Source organism: Anopheles ziemanni, chromosome 2 (assembly GCF_943734765.1).
Source record: "Anopheles ziemanni chromosome 2, idAnoZiCoDA_A2_x.2, whole genome shotgun sequence".
In the NCBI taxonomy this organism is placed as follows: Eukaryota; Metazoa; Arthropoda; class Insecta; order Diptera; family Culicidae; genus Anopheles; species Anopheles ziemanni.
This window is the reverse complement of record NC_080705.1, coordinates 58,980,657-58,995,762: the sequence shown is the minus strand read 5'-3', so window position 1 is coordinate 58,995,762 and position 15,106 is coordinate 58,980,657. Positions and strand designations below refer to the sequence as shown.

General features: G+C 46.8%; 2 protein-coding genes across 4 annotated transcripts; one reads left to right on the top strand and one right to left on the bottom strand.

The window, feature by feature from the left end:
- The first annotated feature begins 3,118 nt into the window (after nucleotides 1-3,118).
- Nucleotides 3,119-8,018, top strand: LOC131294352 (protein henna). Of its 3 annotated transcripts, none has more exons than XM_058322398.1 (4): nucleotides 3,119-3,301; nucleotides 6,349-6,655; nucleotides 6,721-7,343; nucleotides 7,411-8,018. In XM_058322398.1, the coding sequence occupies exons 1-4, from the start codon at nucleotides 3,272-3,274 to the stop codon at nucleotides 7,795-7,797; spliced, it is 1,347 nt and encodes a 448-aa protein (XP_058178381.1). In that variant the 5' UTR covers nucleotides 3,119-3,271; the 3' UTR covers nucleotides 7,798-8,018. The 3 variants fall into 3 exon arrangements, with proteins under 3 accessions (XP_058178381.1, XP_058178382.1, XP_058178380.1); XM_058322399.1 differs by lacking the exon at nucleotides 3,119-3,301 and adding an exon at nucleotides 3,340-3,389; XM_058322397.1 differs by lacking the exon at nucleotides 3,119-3,301 and adding an exon at nucleotides 4,685-4,814.
- A 2,163-nt stretch (nucleotides 8,019-10,181) lies between these two features.
- On the bottom strand, nucleotides 10,182-14,464 carry LOC131294350 (circadian locomoter output cycles protein kaput). The gene is made up of 6 exons (XM_058322396.1): nucleotides 14,427-14,464; nucleotides 14,018-14,348; nucleotides 13,737-13,953; nucleotides 13,335-13,646; nucleotides 12,742-13,211; nucleotides 10,182-11,957 (listed from the first exon to the last, which is right to left on the bottom strand). Exons 1-6 carry the CDS (start codon nucleotides 14,462-14,464, stop codon nucleotides 10,182-10,184), a joined length of 3,144 nt encoding a protein of 1,047 aa, XP_058178379.1.
- Between the last annotated feature and the right edge of the window lie 642 nt (nucleotides 14,465-15,106).

The following is a 15,106-nucleotide window of genomic DNA, read 5'->3' as shown; positions in this document are numbered from 1 at the left end:
CCGGCCCTTCCCGTTTGTTAGTGTCGTCTTTCACTCGAACGCAAACTTATCTTTTCTTTGCACACTCAACACTTGCCCCACGGAACACTGCACACTAATGCATCGCACGGTGGTCGTGTGTGCATGGGAGACAACATAAATGAATTTCATCAACTCTCTTCAACACCGAAACGATGCTACTTCCGGTCGTCGGGATGGAGCAATTCGTTTGTCAAAAATTCGTTACCCCAGGGAAATGACAAATGGATGATGACTGGAAACGCACGGCTCGGAACGAACAAAACACTTCGCAGAACAATTCCCTTACCCCAACTCTATTCACACAAACTGTTTACCCAAACACGGACACACACTTTACTCTTTCAATCGCATCCGTTAAACGCAAGCACACGCGTGTAATTTTTCTTCCCTTTCGGGTAAAGGACTCTTTTCCGGGACTGTCGGTTTTTTTTTTCTCAGCGATAGGCGGAAAACGAACCTACGGGATGTTTAGAGCACACTAACGATGGAAGCCATCGACCGACCACACACGGCACATACACCCATGCCTACTTCGATAGAGGCTTTGCAAATACGCTTCCCACGCAAACAGTTTCATTCGTCGTGTATTTGAACTTTATTCTGCGCCTGGATTTCGTTCGTTTTTAACTCTGTTAGAAAAAAAGAATGCGAGAAAAAAAGGAAAAATTTGAATCCTGCAGGCATGGTGGAAAATCCTTCAACTGCAAGTTCAAAAATTCATGCACTTCCGGATGGCATCGGAAATGGTAGAGACTGCGATAAACCCTCCCTTCCCTCACTCCCATCGTCGGTTGGAGGGAATTTATTTAATTTTCCCATCCCCCCGGTGCTATCCCGGCAGGATGGAAAGTGCCGGAAGGATAACGCTTTTCCGGCTGTCTCGACAGGAAAATTTTCGTTCGAAATGGCCCGGAGGCAAGGTGAAGGCTTAGACGACTTGATTATAAGTTTAACTCACACAGACACACACACTTTGGGTACAGTATTTGGTCCGAGAAATACGGTTGGGGTGGAACATCGCTCGGTTAGGGTCGCGTTTATATACTTCTAGAAGCACATCCCGAATCGAAATGAGTTTCCTGTCCGATTCGCTAGGAACAATCCTGTTTTCTTTTTTCCAGTTTCGTACTCTGGCCTATCGTTTCATACACACGAAAGCAGCACTTAAAGGCTGCCATTTAAAATGAACACCATAGGTCCTATTTGAGATGTAATATAAATGTGGCAGAAGCAAAATAAAATCCTCCAACATCAACCCGATTCACGGTTAACGAGACACTGATGTCAAATTGCAATCACATCCTACTTTGATCTACGTAAACGCACATTTGCCAAAGCCATTGGTTTGTCTTTTTTCCATTCTCTCTCTTTCTCTCTCTCACACACTCTCTATCTCCAGGCGCACCAGAGGTTTTCCCTCCCGGTACAAATTTTCACACAGCTTCCGGCACAGGCAATTCCACGACCGTCACACTCGCGGGCAGCAAAGGTCAACCATTTCCGCCCCGTCCGTGGCCCATTTTCCGACCACCCACTCTCACCCACTTGCGCCTTGTAAATACCGAATCGAGCTGCCCTTCCGTTCGCGTGTGTTCCACACAAGCACTTCCTCCGCCCACGTCGGATGTTTGGCTTGTTCTGTTCTGTTTGTTCGCTGTTTGGTGGTGGAAAAACTTTTTCTCCCTACCGCACACCGGCGCGGAAAAGGGGTGAGGAATGAAGCAAACATGCGGGGAGGGGGGGAGGGGGGGTAGAGAATGAATGAACGAATCGCGTACTGCCGGCTTCCGGCTTCGGGAATGATGTCCTTTCGGTTCGAGTATTTCGGCTACAGCCCGGCGCACACAACCACACAGCGACCCTCCAGTAACGAACGAACACTACGAAGTAAAGAAAAGCACACCTTCACCGGTGAAAATCGTTATGGTCCGAAACCAACTCCACTGGGAAGAAACGTTGATGGTTTTTGTAACGAGCGAGATGATGCTTTTCATTTCTTTTGCGTGCGTCGAATTTTTCTACCCCTCCGCCCGTCGCTTTTGATTGTTTTCTTTCGGGAAGCGAAATAAAAAATTAATGCTCCACGATCATACACGCATATGGATATTATTTTTAAAAAGAAATTTGAAAATATCCACATGCTCTGACCAACGTGTTTTTATCCACGAAAAATAACAAAATTCACTAATAACAGGAGATGATGCTAAATTACCATAAAGTTTTTCACAAAATCACTCCACTGCATGACAGTCTCATCACAATAATAATAATAGTAGTTCTACTCTCGGAATGCTACCGCACGCTACCAGACGCGTCATCTCGTAACGACTTTCCAACGGGAACTGAACCGACTACTGCGGATGCAGATCGATTTAGCTGCTGTTGCTGGTTTCCATGACCGATTCGGATCACGAAGCTCTGGCGGACACCGTCGCGCAAAACCAAATTCATTGACCGAAGTCCTCGGCGGCGCGTTCACTTCATGTCAACAAAGCTACAAATGAACCACCCGGTTCCGTGAAAAACAACGGTTCGGAGGGTATATTTTCCAGGAGAGTTTTTCCATTCGTGCTGAGAGAAAATCGCAACTTCCTTTTCTACCGTTACCCACACAGATCTATTGTAACGCCGAGTAACGAAGGGTGCCGTTACGCAGCGAATACACAAACCAAAGCCCAGTGCAGATGCATAACGTAATGAGCGTAACTATAGTAACGTAGGTAACGACACGTGGGGAATGTTTTGAATTTGAATATTTTAAAGAAATTCCAACGCAATCAAACAACATACTACAGAATATCAATCGTTACACACCTGGCCGAGTGCACGTGCTAAGCTTCATTAAGAGAACAGGTTTAACTACCATTCTACGTTTCATCTCTACTCTGGCAACCCTGCTAATGGTGCAGCAATGCATTTGGATGTTTTCTGTTGTTGTTTTTCTAACGCTCAGAGCTCCATCTCTACTTATCTTGTTACTATCTGGCGCGCGAGCAATCCATTATTTTTCATTACCCGTTTCCCCTTCACTTGTTCCAATCGGGTTTTCGACCAGGCGAGTGAGCTGGAACCGGGATCCGATGGGATGGTGTCATCAGTTCTACGTGTGCTTTCCTGTGGTACGGACGTGGTTTTAGACTTTTGACGCTCTATTAGAAGAAATAGTGTTAGTGTTTGTGTATGTTGTGTTAAAGTAAAGAGAAGATTTACTAGCGCGAATATTCTTCAAATAGCACCAAACAACTCTAGAATGTATCGTTTGAATGGAGAATCTGACAAGGTAAGAAGTAAGATTTATTATAGCGAATATTTATCAGATAGCACCTAACAGCCTTAGAATATAACGTTTGAATGAAGAATCTGACAAGGTTCTAGTTCTTACCTAGTAGGGCACCAAAACAGGCTCATGTTTCGCTTGAGTTGATTTAAATTACAATTTTCCCTGAATAACATCAAGAGGCAGATTTCCTTGAACGCGAATATTTTATGTTTCCCGTGCAGTAACATAATGAGAGAATGTAAACCAGCATGCTCGGAAAATATTTCTTCCAAAAATGTACAATGTTTCAAAATAAAAAGCGTGTTTAAAACTCAATCACTCAACCATATGGTTTTTCACGACCTAAAATGGTATTTCCTATCAAATTGTTCATAGTATTTACTAACCGTTGCAAAACAGTTCTACGCGTATCAGATAACAGTCGTGTTATTAGAAAACTATGTATGTTTGTTACGAAATAAACAAAATCTATTATTCACCGTTTGCATAAACAGCGCAGGCACTAACTTGGAGCAAAAACAATCATCACAAGTTACGAGTAAACAAGGAAAAGGATGCTTCCGTCGAAGCACACAAGCTGCTCAAAACACAAGCTTCCGACAGCACGTCACTCTCAGGCAGGCTACCTTAAGGAGGATCCACCCTTCCGTAGCACACTTTTCAAACAAAATCATGTTACTATCTGTTCACGCTGAAGAGCACGTGCGCCATCTCATCCATTAAATGGTCGGTTGCTAAAGGATCGCAAAAGAAATTAATAATTGATGCCTCGTAGTTGCTGCGCAGGAAGAATAAGAATCTTTTACAACGATGATTTAAAACTGTGCCCATCAAGGGCCAATCTGTCACGTCCTAATACTGGTTGCTACCGATGAACTACGACCCGACAAGTGACGCTTTCGAGCCAATTAGTGTCAGTGACCGCTCGCCCATACAGTACTATCGATCGTTTCATGAGAGTAGGGCTACCTTTTTTCTAGACCCCGTTCTTCGACAGCGTCAAATGTAATGAGAGCTCCGCATTGCAGCTCGATCGAAGCCCCGTGGTGACGATTTGACGTGGCCAAAGGAGGCTGGCTTATCAGCGTCGTCGATTGCCCAGTTTCAGAGTGATCGATTCGGCCGGGCTCTGACGCCATTACGCCGATCATCGAGCCCCTTGTGGGACGGGATCTAATGCGCACACCACCAAAGACCGCCTGATCTCGATCATTCTTCGTGTGTGTCGCGCTATCGGTTTTGTGGCCGGCTTGATTTAAATGCTACTCCGGTCAATCCGAACTCAGTCAGTATACCGCTTGCAGGGTGATCGTTTGAAACGGTACTACCAAGCTTGTGCCTAACTGAAATCACTTCCCAAGAGCGAGTAACGTGTTAGTGATTTGTTTCGGTATTCCGTTTATAAAGCGCTTAGTGCGAGTTACGTAATCCAAAGGATCAGTCACCTCAAAGCCACACTCGAACGTTTTGATACTTTCTAGCCAACATGTTAGGTCGTCAGGATTCGCAAGGGGTATGTATTGCTTGGGTTTTGTTTTAGTAAAAGCATTTTACAGACCTGTGCAATCTCAGTTTGCAAACGTTCGATGTATGGTGTTTGGTGCCAAATGAAAATGGAGTTATAGTTATATCTCAGGACACTTTTTTGGCATCACCAGGTACGAAAAAATGTATAACATTTTAAAATAGGCTCCGAATAAAGCTACATTGTGTGGTATCAGATAATTTCGAACCTAAGTAGATGAACGACGAAATAAATTGCGATCACTAAAAACACACTAGAACACTAAACACATAGAACATCATGTTTTGAAATAGTTTCCAAAGGGGCTATTTTCAGTAGTAGTTGAACGAGTTAGTGACAGCGAGGGAACGTTGCGCTGTTTGTCAAAACGCAATGTTCATCGTCTTTTCCATCCGGTCCAACCATTTTGATAGCGTAATCCTTTTTTCTGCACAACAATTTGCGTAAAAGTTTAAAATAGACCCGTTTTTTTTATCTTTTTACTGCTCTAGAAAAGTTTAGAATAATAAACATAACTACTACAAATAGCGTGATCCTGATAACATTATCAATTCATGCTCTCGTATCATTTTGTCGGGTTTTGTTTGGCGTCGAGCGTATACCGATAACGATTGTTTTGTAGCGTTTGATAAGCTTGAGGGCTCGATTTTGGATTGTAATACTACTTTTTGGAGAAAAAAAATCGATGTTTGAAAAAACCACAAAGAACTGGGCAGTTTAATTGAAAAAGAATATTACTCGATTTCACTGTTTTGAACTAGAACCGTTTGTTTATTTTCCGTTCCACTCCTTTACACGAGATGGAGAGATGGTAACTGAACTTTGTCCTTTGCACATACAACTGCATAAACATAACGGATCGAAAGACCGGCAGCAGAGACAATTGTTGCAACAAATAATGAGGTGCAATCACCCGTCAATGTCAACGGTTTATGATGAATGTAAACCGGTTTTGCGCTCACGGAAGCAGCCGAACAGCTGTGCTTTGTTCAGTATGAACTACTACCGATAAGTCCACCCCGTGGTCTGTCCTTCACTTCATGGTGGATTTCTGTTTTGATTCTCCTTCCGAAACAAGTACATCGAGAACATCCCGATCGGGTCATTCGTCCGATCGGTTCCCCCGACATCAGCGCGATCTTTAGGCAATCTTTGGTAAATGTTTCATCATGCCGCCCGGCCACAGATTGAAGGCACCACTCGGAGGGTAGAATAAAGAGAAGGAAAAAATGAATACATAAATAATGGGAAAAAGACGGAAACCCCATCCACAGTACCGCGAAGCCGGGGCTCGCTTCCGTTTGCCCAAAGGGTGGCGGGAAATCCCTGGTATTTGCGCCGCGATCTAATTCCGCGCTGGGAAGGGGTGTCATATAAAAGCGCCACCAGTTGAAGCGTGTCGCGATCAGTTCGAAATCATCCGTTCACTAGCGTTGACCACCATCCCGTCCAAGTTCCGTGCCGCTTCGTTCCGCTAACGCTCTCTAATCGCTTTCACTTCACGTTCGTTCACCGCACACAGCCCACCCTGAAGGAAGGTGGCTCGTACATCATGGAAGGACACGATGGGGCCGAGGCCAAGAACGTGTGCATCATCTTCTCGCCCGAGATGGAGGAGGCGGGCGCTCTGGCGAAGATGCTGAAGATTTTCGATGAGCATCGGGTGAACCTGCTGCACATCGAGTCACGCTCGTCCACTCGTGGCCCGGGGTATGAGTTTATGGTGGAGTGCGATGGAAAGGGTGGTACGCTGGGGGCGGCCATCGAGGCGATCCGTGAGCGGAGTAACTACTTCAATATCATTTCCCGGGACTACAAGGACAACGAAGGTAAGTTTTGTTTGAAATGATCCGCTGAGAGGAAGTTATTGATGGCAGCGAATTACGCTCAACAGCTACGGTGCCCTGGTTCCCGCGGCGCATCCGAGACCTCGACCGGTTTGCCAACCAGATCCTCTCCTACGGTGCCGAGCTGGACTCGGATCATCCCGGCTTCACCGATCAGACGTATCGCGAGCGGCGCAAGTACTTCGCCGATATCGCCTTCAACTACAAGCATGGCCAACCGTTGCCGCACGTCGATTACACCGCGGAGGAGATCGAAACGTGGCGTGCGGTGTTCCGCAACCTGACCAAGCTCTACCCGACGCACGCATGCCGCGAGCACAACCACGTGTTTCCGTTGCTGATCGAGAACTGTGGTTATCGCGAGGACAACATCCCACAGCTGGAGGACGTGTCGAACTTCCTGAAGGACTGCACCGGGTTCACGCTGCGGCCGGTCGCCGGTTTGCTTTCATCGCGCGACTTCCTCGCCGGGTTGGCCTTCCGGGTGTTCCACTCGACGCAGTACATCCGCCACCCGAGCAAGCCACTGTACACGCCGGAGCCAGACGTTTGCCACGAGCTGCTCGGCCATGCGCCCCTCTTTGCCGACCCATCGTTTGCGCAGTTCTCGCAGGAGATCGGGTTGGCATCGCTCGGTGCTCCGGACGAGTTCGTCGAGAAGCTGGCAACGGTAGGTACCTCTAGACCTCTGCCTGTGATTTCCGAAACTAATCTACCGTTTTTCTTCCCCGATGCAGTGCTTCTGGTTCACGGTCGAGTATGGGCTCTGCCGTCAGAACGGTGCCGTGAAGGCGTACGGTGCTGGGTTGCTGTCGTCGTTCGGGGAGCTACAGTACTGCCTCACCGACAAGCCCGAGCTGCGCGAGTTCGACCCGGCCAAGACGTGCGAGCAGAAGTACCCGATCACCGAGTACCAGCCGGTGTACTTCGTGTCGGACAGCTTCGAGGACGCGATCCAGAAGATGATCAACTACGCTAACACGATCCCGCGCCCGTTCGGCGTCCGGTACGATCCGTACACGCAGAGCATCGAAATTCTCGACTCGGTGCCGCAGATCAGCAACCTGATGCGCAACATCCACAACGAGTTCGAGGTGCTGCAGAATGCGTTCAAGAAGCTCTAGGGAGTGAAGCCGAGCCTTTGACAGTACAACCACATCGGAAAGGTGCTTTAGATAGACTTTTAAGGTACAATTGTTAATGTTTTGTTTTATATATAACCTATAACTCGTACTTGTTTTAAGACCCTTTGTAATGTCCAGAGAAATCCGTTACCTTGATGATCACGCGTTTTCGATAAGAACTACATGTGCAAAATAAAAAACACTATCAACAAACAAACAAGAGGGTAAAACAAAAAACAAGGATCATCCAATCCAATCGCGGCGTCAGCCAAACACCACGGTGGCTATTTTGACGTTCATTATTATTTCAATTCCTCTGTTTTGATAACGATTACAACTGCGCAGCCACTTTCTTCGATCTGTCCCAAATTCAGGATGGCGGCTGTTGCTCGCCCTCTTCTTTATTTCTGTCGTTCAAATTCCGCCATGCTACGATTCGCCCAATTGCCAGCCCGGTCAAGCGAATCCGAGTGCAAGGTCAACGCCGACCGATTGCGATTGGATTTCCTTTTCGGGTTAACTTATTCGCCATCCGGGTGGCCGTGTAATCTGTGTACACAAAAATTGCGTTCGAACGGTCTGCACTCGTTTGAACAGAGCTTCAAATCACCAAACTTAATACGTACCTCTCAAGACTATTGATTATCGATATCAGGTGAAGTATTCCATGAATCATTTTAATGCCTTTTATTCAAAAACAAACAATATAGAAAAATCACAGTCCCTAGTCGTGCCTCCTAGGATTTGATAATGTTATCAGCTTGTAATGGTCGGACGAGCACGGAATCGAATCCATCTCAAATGCCACAGTTGATCTGGTGTTACGGGTGAGCGCTAATCGAATAGCCTAACTTTGAGCGTCGTACGGACATTCATTTTAACCATTCGAATCCCCAACCGTTTGGTGTTATACGTTGCAAATGTTTGAAGTGGACGAAATTGTTTAAAGTTATTATATTCTCAAAAACTGATGAGTAAATACACAATGAGGGTTTTTTTAAGATTGCAAGAAAACGATTTCAAAAATACCAGCAGTGAGATACTTATATATTTCCAACCAAACCCTTAAAGTGAACCATGAGAAAATATTGAGATAATTTTTCAGAAGAAAGGAACTTTTGGAGAAATACAAACAGGATAGAGAAACCCCGAAAAGGTAAATACTGCTTCTGTATCCTGAATAGACGCCTGAAAAATTGATAATAAGTGAAATTGCTGTTATTACTGTTGGAAGCGCATTTACTGTTTTACTGTTTTGCTATCCGAAGTCATTGACTAGTCTCATTGGGAAAAAAGAACGTAATGAAAAAGCAGTACATCAAGCGTCAAACAATCTTATTGGACTCTACAGAGGACAAATACGATATTTTTCCCCCTTAAACATTAAGAGAAAACAAAAACACTTGAGATACAGAAGAACAAGAACCAAAACCTAAGAAATAAAGGATAAAAGATGAAAAAATATAATCGTAATAAAGTAATCTAGCAAGACGGCTAAAGGTATAAAATGAACGAAACGAATTTAAAGTGAGAAAATAAGGTCCTTCAGGTGAGATAAATTAAAAGCAAAGTGAGCAAAAATTGGTGAATAAATTAGAGACAACATTTTAAATTAATGAAACCTGAAACTAAAACTAGAAAAATCTTTTAATTGTTTTTGTCGAAACCATAATAAATAAAATGCGACACTTTCAGCATCCTTAGGATCCCTTTGATATTTTTTATTCCACTAATTTTTTTACTAACCACTTATTCTATCTCGATAGATCTCTCTTTCTGGTACTGTTCCTACATTTAAAAAATGCTGCTCTTACCAGTAATTGATCGGTCCCTAGCTTTTACAAGTACAAAATAATTATATAAAGTGCATAGCAAAAATCGTTTCGCTTCCCAGCCTCTTGTTTCAAACAGGTCCGCTCTCCTTAGCCCTCCAATGGCTGCGACCATCCAATGTCTACCGTACGTTATTCGATTATCACCACTTCCTTAACGACTACCTGCTCGATGGAGCAACGTTTCACCTTCCTGAAACCGTGTTCCCCGTGTTCCTCTTGGTTATTCCTTCTCTTGCACTACTTTATTTTTACAATGGCTTATAATTGTTTCATCGTCGTATAAACACTACCATCTATGGCTATCCTTCAAAATACCCCTCTTTGGTGGATGAAAAACGTTTACGTTCGCTATGTACATGTGGGTGTAGGTTGGTTTGGTTCAGAAGCATCCTCTTCTGAGGTCCCTTGGTAGGCATTCCTTCCTGTGGGAGGTTCTTACCTCTAATAAGCTAAGCTCAATCCTAGGCCCATTTTTACTTTTGGTTGAAATCTGTTATCACTACAAGACTCAGGATCGAAATTCCACCATTATCTTCTCCCTGACATTCTCTACATCTCACTACCTTGCGTTCGGGATCCGGCATCGGAACTCCCCGCTCCTTGGTGTTGCGAAGGGGGTTGTGGTGGTTGTGGTGGTGGCTGTTGCTGTTGGCTCGGTGGTTGCTGCTGTGCCTGCCCCTGCTGTTGTTCCATGCCCGAGGTGAAGAGAATCTGTGCCTGCTCGGGAGCCATCTGATACTGCAGCAGTCCCATGCTGTTGCTCATGTTGCTGCCCGATGTTTCCGAGCCATCGCCCGGCGTGGCGCCCATTTGCATCAGCTGATGCTGCGGCTGGTTCAGGGCGGATGAGGCGGGTGTAGTTGATGCCGACGATTGGCTGGAGGGATGATGGTGCCGGTGATGTTGCTGCTGCTGCTGATGCTGTTGCAGATGGTGTATAGGAACCGGTGTGAGCTGCATATACGATACCATATCACCCGACTCGGACAGCTTCCCTTGGCCGGGGTCGGTGAAGTTAAGCTGCTCGGAATCGGAATGAATGATAGGTTTCTGGTCGGGAGGAACCGATAATAGTTGCTGATCTTGCTGTTGCTGCCCTTGGGACGGTTGCTGCTGCTGCTGCTGCTGAGCCTGTGGTTGTTGTGCATGAACCACTCCCGGGTGACTAGGTGGCTGCTGTGTTTGCCCACCCGACGCCGATGGGTGGTAGTGGTGATGATGATGATGAAACGCTGCCCCTTGCGCCGTCTGATGATGCTGCAGGAACGGAGTACTGCGCTCCGGTGGTCCATGGCTCGGCCCTGCTCCATTGCTAGGGGCCGGCGGGAACGGGAGCGATACGATCGACGGCAGCAAGCCGTACCGTGCCATCAGCAATTGTTCCTGCACACGCCTCAGCTCCTCCTGCTGCTGGATGATCAGGTGCTGCAGCTCCTCGTGCTTGCGCTGCAGCTGATCCTGCACCTGATTCTGGCAGGGTGTCAGCACGACGCCACCGGCGCCCGCCACGGCCGAATGGTGTGCAGCGACGGCCGAGAACGTCCCGTGAGGCGACGTGGACTGCAGCGGGGAAAGCATACCGGGCGCCGTCTCGGAAAAGCTGGCCACCGGCTGCACCGGGATGGCCGTCAAATACTGCTGCGTTTCGATGAACCCGGTCGCACTGATGATCTGCGTCACTGGTGGGGTGATGATCGTGGCCGACGCTCGTATCGTAGTCGTGGACGGGGTTGCCGCTAGAGTGGCTTGTATTGGCTGCTGTTGCTGCTGCTGTTGTTGCTGCTGCTGCTGCTGATGGTGATGATGCTGCTGCTGCTGGTGGTGGTGTTGGTGGAGGGAATGTGGATGTTGCTGTTGCTGACCTTGCAGCTGAGACCCGTATCCATCAGTTTCGGAAGGGTTTTGTACCATCGAAGCATGCGGCGCTTGCGAAGGATGTGGACGTTGATGACTTTGCTGCTGTTGTTGCTGCTGTTGCTGCTGCTGCTGTTGTTGCTGCTGGAGATGTTGATGATGTAGGTGCTGCTGCTGATGGTGTGCTTGCATCTGTTGGTGCTGCAACTGTGTCTGCTGTTGGTGGAGATGCGTCTGCTGCTGATGTAGTTGCTGCTGTTGCTGCTGCATCTGATTTTGCTGTAACTGCTGATGCTGCTGTTGTTGTTCTTGGTGATGTTGTTGGTGGTGAAGTTGCTGCTGCTGCTGCTGTTGGTGCTGCTGCAGCTGCTGCTGATTTTGGAGTAGAAAATGAGTGGCTCCTTGCCGATCCTGCTGGCTACCGTGTGAGGAAACTTTCGACGGGAAGGTACTGGTACGCATCCGGGAGCGCTAAAATGAAAAAGATCGTTATAACAAAGCGCAAACAAAGAGAACTACAGGGCGCATGACGAATGTTAGCAGTAAATTTAAACAAATTATTCCTAATGTTTCCTTCACATTATTCAGATAAAACTAACCTAATTGGAAAAAATATTGTGTTGAGTATCAGAGAATAATGACAAGAGAATAGTAAATATAACAATGTTCTACTAAGAGAGCAATCACTCGGCCACCGTCCTTATATCTTGCGTCACATGTAGAAGTATAGAGGCTACTGTTAGTTCGATAAAATAAATTACCCCATTAGGTTACCGCTGAATTCATCAGGGCAAGGGTCGTCAAAATCCGGCCCGAAGACTAAATTCGGCCCGTCAGCTATTAGCTTTTTTCAATCACTTTAATACTTATAGTCCTTTCCACAGAAAACTGTCAGATAAAAATCCAGGTGTTTTTTTTGTATTTGATGCGTAATCTACATCGGAGTTTATTGACACGGTATCAAAGTTTAACGATACCTTGAGGAGTCACTAGTCAGACTTTACGATTCTTTACATCACAATGGATGAGTTTAAACTTATCTCATGCGTAAGAAACCCATTTTCGCCACATTTTCCGAATGGGCAAAATCCTTTATACGTGCTCAGGCCCTTAATAAAATTATGGCGGCTGACTGATTGCTTTCTTGTTTCATGTCACTACTAACTTATCCCTCGTACACAAACATGAGAAATAATTTGTTTAAATTTACTGCAAAAAAGCGTCATGCACCCTGCAGAATGACAGACAAACTCACGGAATGTTGTGTGACAAGCGACTGTCGGCTGGTGTGAGATTCCGTGGAGATGGAAGTGGCCGAATCCGACCCCGGACCGTGGTAGGTGTTGTACCGATGGCGTCCCCGGTTCGACAGACCGGTGGGTGAGACGCAAGGAGTCGCTGCGACCCGGGATGTACGGGAGCTCTTCGAACTCCACGGTGAAGTCGCGAGCAAACTCTGCGAGGACGACTGCTGCAGCTTCCGTTCCGTCCCGTGCACACTGATACTGTCCGCGTCCTCGGAGAACTTACCATCGCCCGCCGTCTGGTTGCGCATCTGCTTCATCACGTCCGCGTAACTCACCACCCGGTGCGTACACACGACGAACTCCGGCTTCGAGTTCCACTGGTGGTAGGTAATGTAGAAGCGCGTCTGCAGCCAGATCCACTGCTGGCCTTTGGTAAGAAACCGGTAGTAGCACGACGTTCCCTCGCCTTTCTGCATCACTGCGCAGAACGAGTATAACAACAATAACAACAAACCAGGAACAAGGAAAAAAGGAAACGCGTTAGTGTCGAGCTAGTCGGGGCGCCCGAGAGCGTGTGAGTTTGCGCCGCGTGAGAGCTTACATGCTTCATGACAAGCCACCACCTTTTCCAGATCGTCAAAATGATAATAGTCATACCCGGAAGTTCCCAGCACTTCAAACGGGAGGTAGCCGATGATGGGTGGCGCACGGTGGTCGAGGAACAGGAACTTCCACTCGAGGCTGTGCCGAGAGGTGAACTCACTTTTCGTGTTGTCCACGATGGACATTTCGCGGATCAGCTGGGGCGTCTGCAGACGCCCGGTGCCGACGAACACGAGCCGCGAGTCGGCGTCACTCGTGTAGCCGCTAAAGCGGGATGTCGTCATGAGCGATTCCGTCTCGACATCGCTTCCTAAAACGGAACACAAGGCCAGACAGGATGAGCGTTACAGTTTACCAACCACAGCTTATGCTCCGGATGCTCCTTGCGGTTGAAACTCACGGAAATAGCCCGTGAACTGGACGTTCTCGTACGACACATCCGTCCGATAGTCGACAGTCCCCCGCTTGATGTAGCACGAGAAGGTAACCTGGTTCTCCCTGCTGATGCCCGTCTGCAGAGGGTCCACCACCGTCGTCGGGTTCAGAAGAATGTTGTACAGGTCGTTTTGATCGTCCTCGTACACCATATCGTAAACGGTCATGTTTAGCAGGTCACTCTGAAAGCGGAGTACCGAGTCAAATTAATCTTGTACCCTCTAACCACCCTCTAATGTATCGTACCGGTAGGTGCCCGAGCAGCGAGGTAATACTTTCAGACGCGTAGAATACTCGCCCGGTCGACGAAAATACGATGATAAACCCGTCCAGTGCCTCCAGGATGAGATGAGTGAACTCCTCGTTGGACAGAAACGACGGCTTCCAGTCGGTTTGGATCTCGTGGACACGCGATCGGACCGCGATCTCGTTATGGCTCTTCAGGAATGCGATCGTCGACTTCAGCACGGTCGATTTGTCCATCTTTCGACTATTGGATGACACCATCGAGCTGAGCTCGTTGACCAGTAGGTTGAACTGGTCACGGCGCTTCTTCTCGCTAAGATTGCGGGATTTTCTACAACAAAACAACCAAACAACGGCCTTTTACAACCTGTTCATTATGTTACCACCAAGAGCTATCCGTGATCCTTACCGTTTCGTATCATCTTTGTCGTCCGGGTCCTCATCCATTGCGGAGTAATCATCCGTATGGTGGTGATGGTGGTGATGGTGATGATGGTGGTGATCGATATCGATCGAACCACCGAAGCTTTCCTCCTCGTCGTCGTCGTACATGTTGCCCCGATTTGAAGGGTTGTGCTTTAGTTCCTCAATCGTTCAGCCCTGCGCTACAACCGATACCACGAAGAACAAGTGTTTCTACTCACAAACACCCAGTGACCGTATAACCAGGAAAATTCTTTCAGTATAGTTCTCTTTTTAGTAGCTTAGAAGGTACAGTTGATTTCTATAGGATATCCTCCATGCGCTTAGGTTATGTTGGAGAAAAGATAACACGGTAGGTAAATTTCCGATTGTTGACTCCAAGGGTCATCGAACGAAGGGGCCATACTCTGCACTAATATCCTTAAGAACAACTCGATTTTGGTGAGCTGAAACAGAAAGATAAAAATATCACGATTAACACGAGAAATAACGCGAGTTTATATTGAGCTCATCATTGAAAGAAAATATGAACGATGCTATCAGTAGTTAGCACTAGGAGATCAATACAACCTTTCGTTATTGCTAAAACCTGGCTTCTGTTTTGTACAAATTGTATTAACATTTTGTTTTTCAGTAATTTTTTAAACAAAAAGATTCACACTCACG

Excerpts from the sequence above, each read along its gene's own strand:
- LOC131294350 (XM_058322396.1), bottom strand. The coding sequence starts at position 14,464 with ATGGATGAGGACCCGGACGACAAAGATGATACGAAACG. Across the intron at positions 14,349-14,426 it reads GACAAAGATGATACGAAACG|AAAATCCCGCAATCTTAGCG; the intron begins GTAAGGATCACG and ends GTTTTGTTGTAG. Across the intron at positions 13,212-13,334 it reads GGTGGCTTGTCATGAAGCAT|TGATGCAGAAAGGCGAGGGA; the intron begins GTAAGCTCTCAC and ends CGTTCTGCGCAG.
- LOC131294352 (XM_058322398.1), top strand. The coding sequence starts at position 3,272 with ATGTATCGTTTGAATGGAGAATCTGACAAG. Across the intron at positions 3,302-6,348 it reads TGAATGGAGAATCTGACAAG|CCCACCCTGAAGGAAGGTGG; the intron begins GTAAGAAGTAAG and ends CACCGCACACAG. Across the intron at positions 7,344-7,410 it reads TCGTCGAGAAGCTGGCAACG|TGCTTCTGGTTCACGGTCGA; the intron begins GTAGGTACCTCT and ends TCCCCGATGCAG.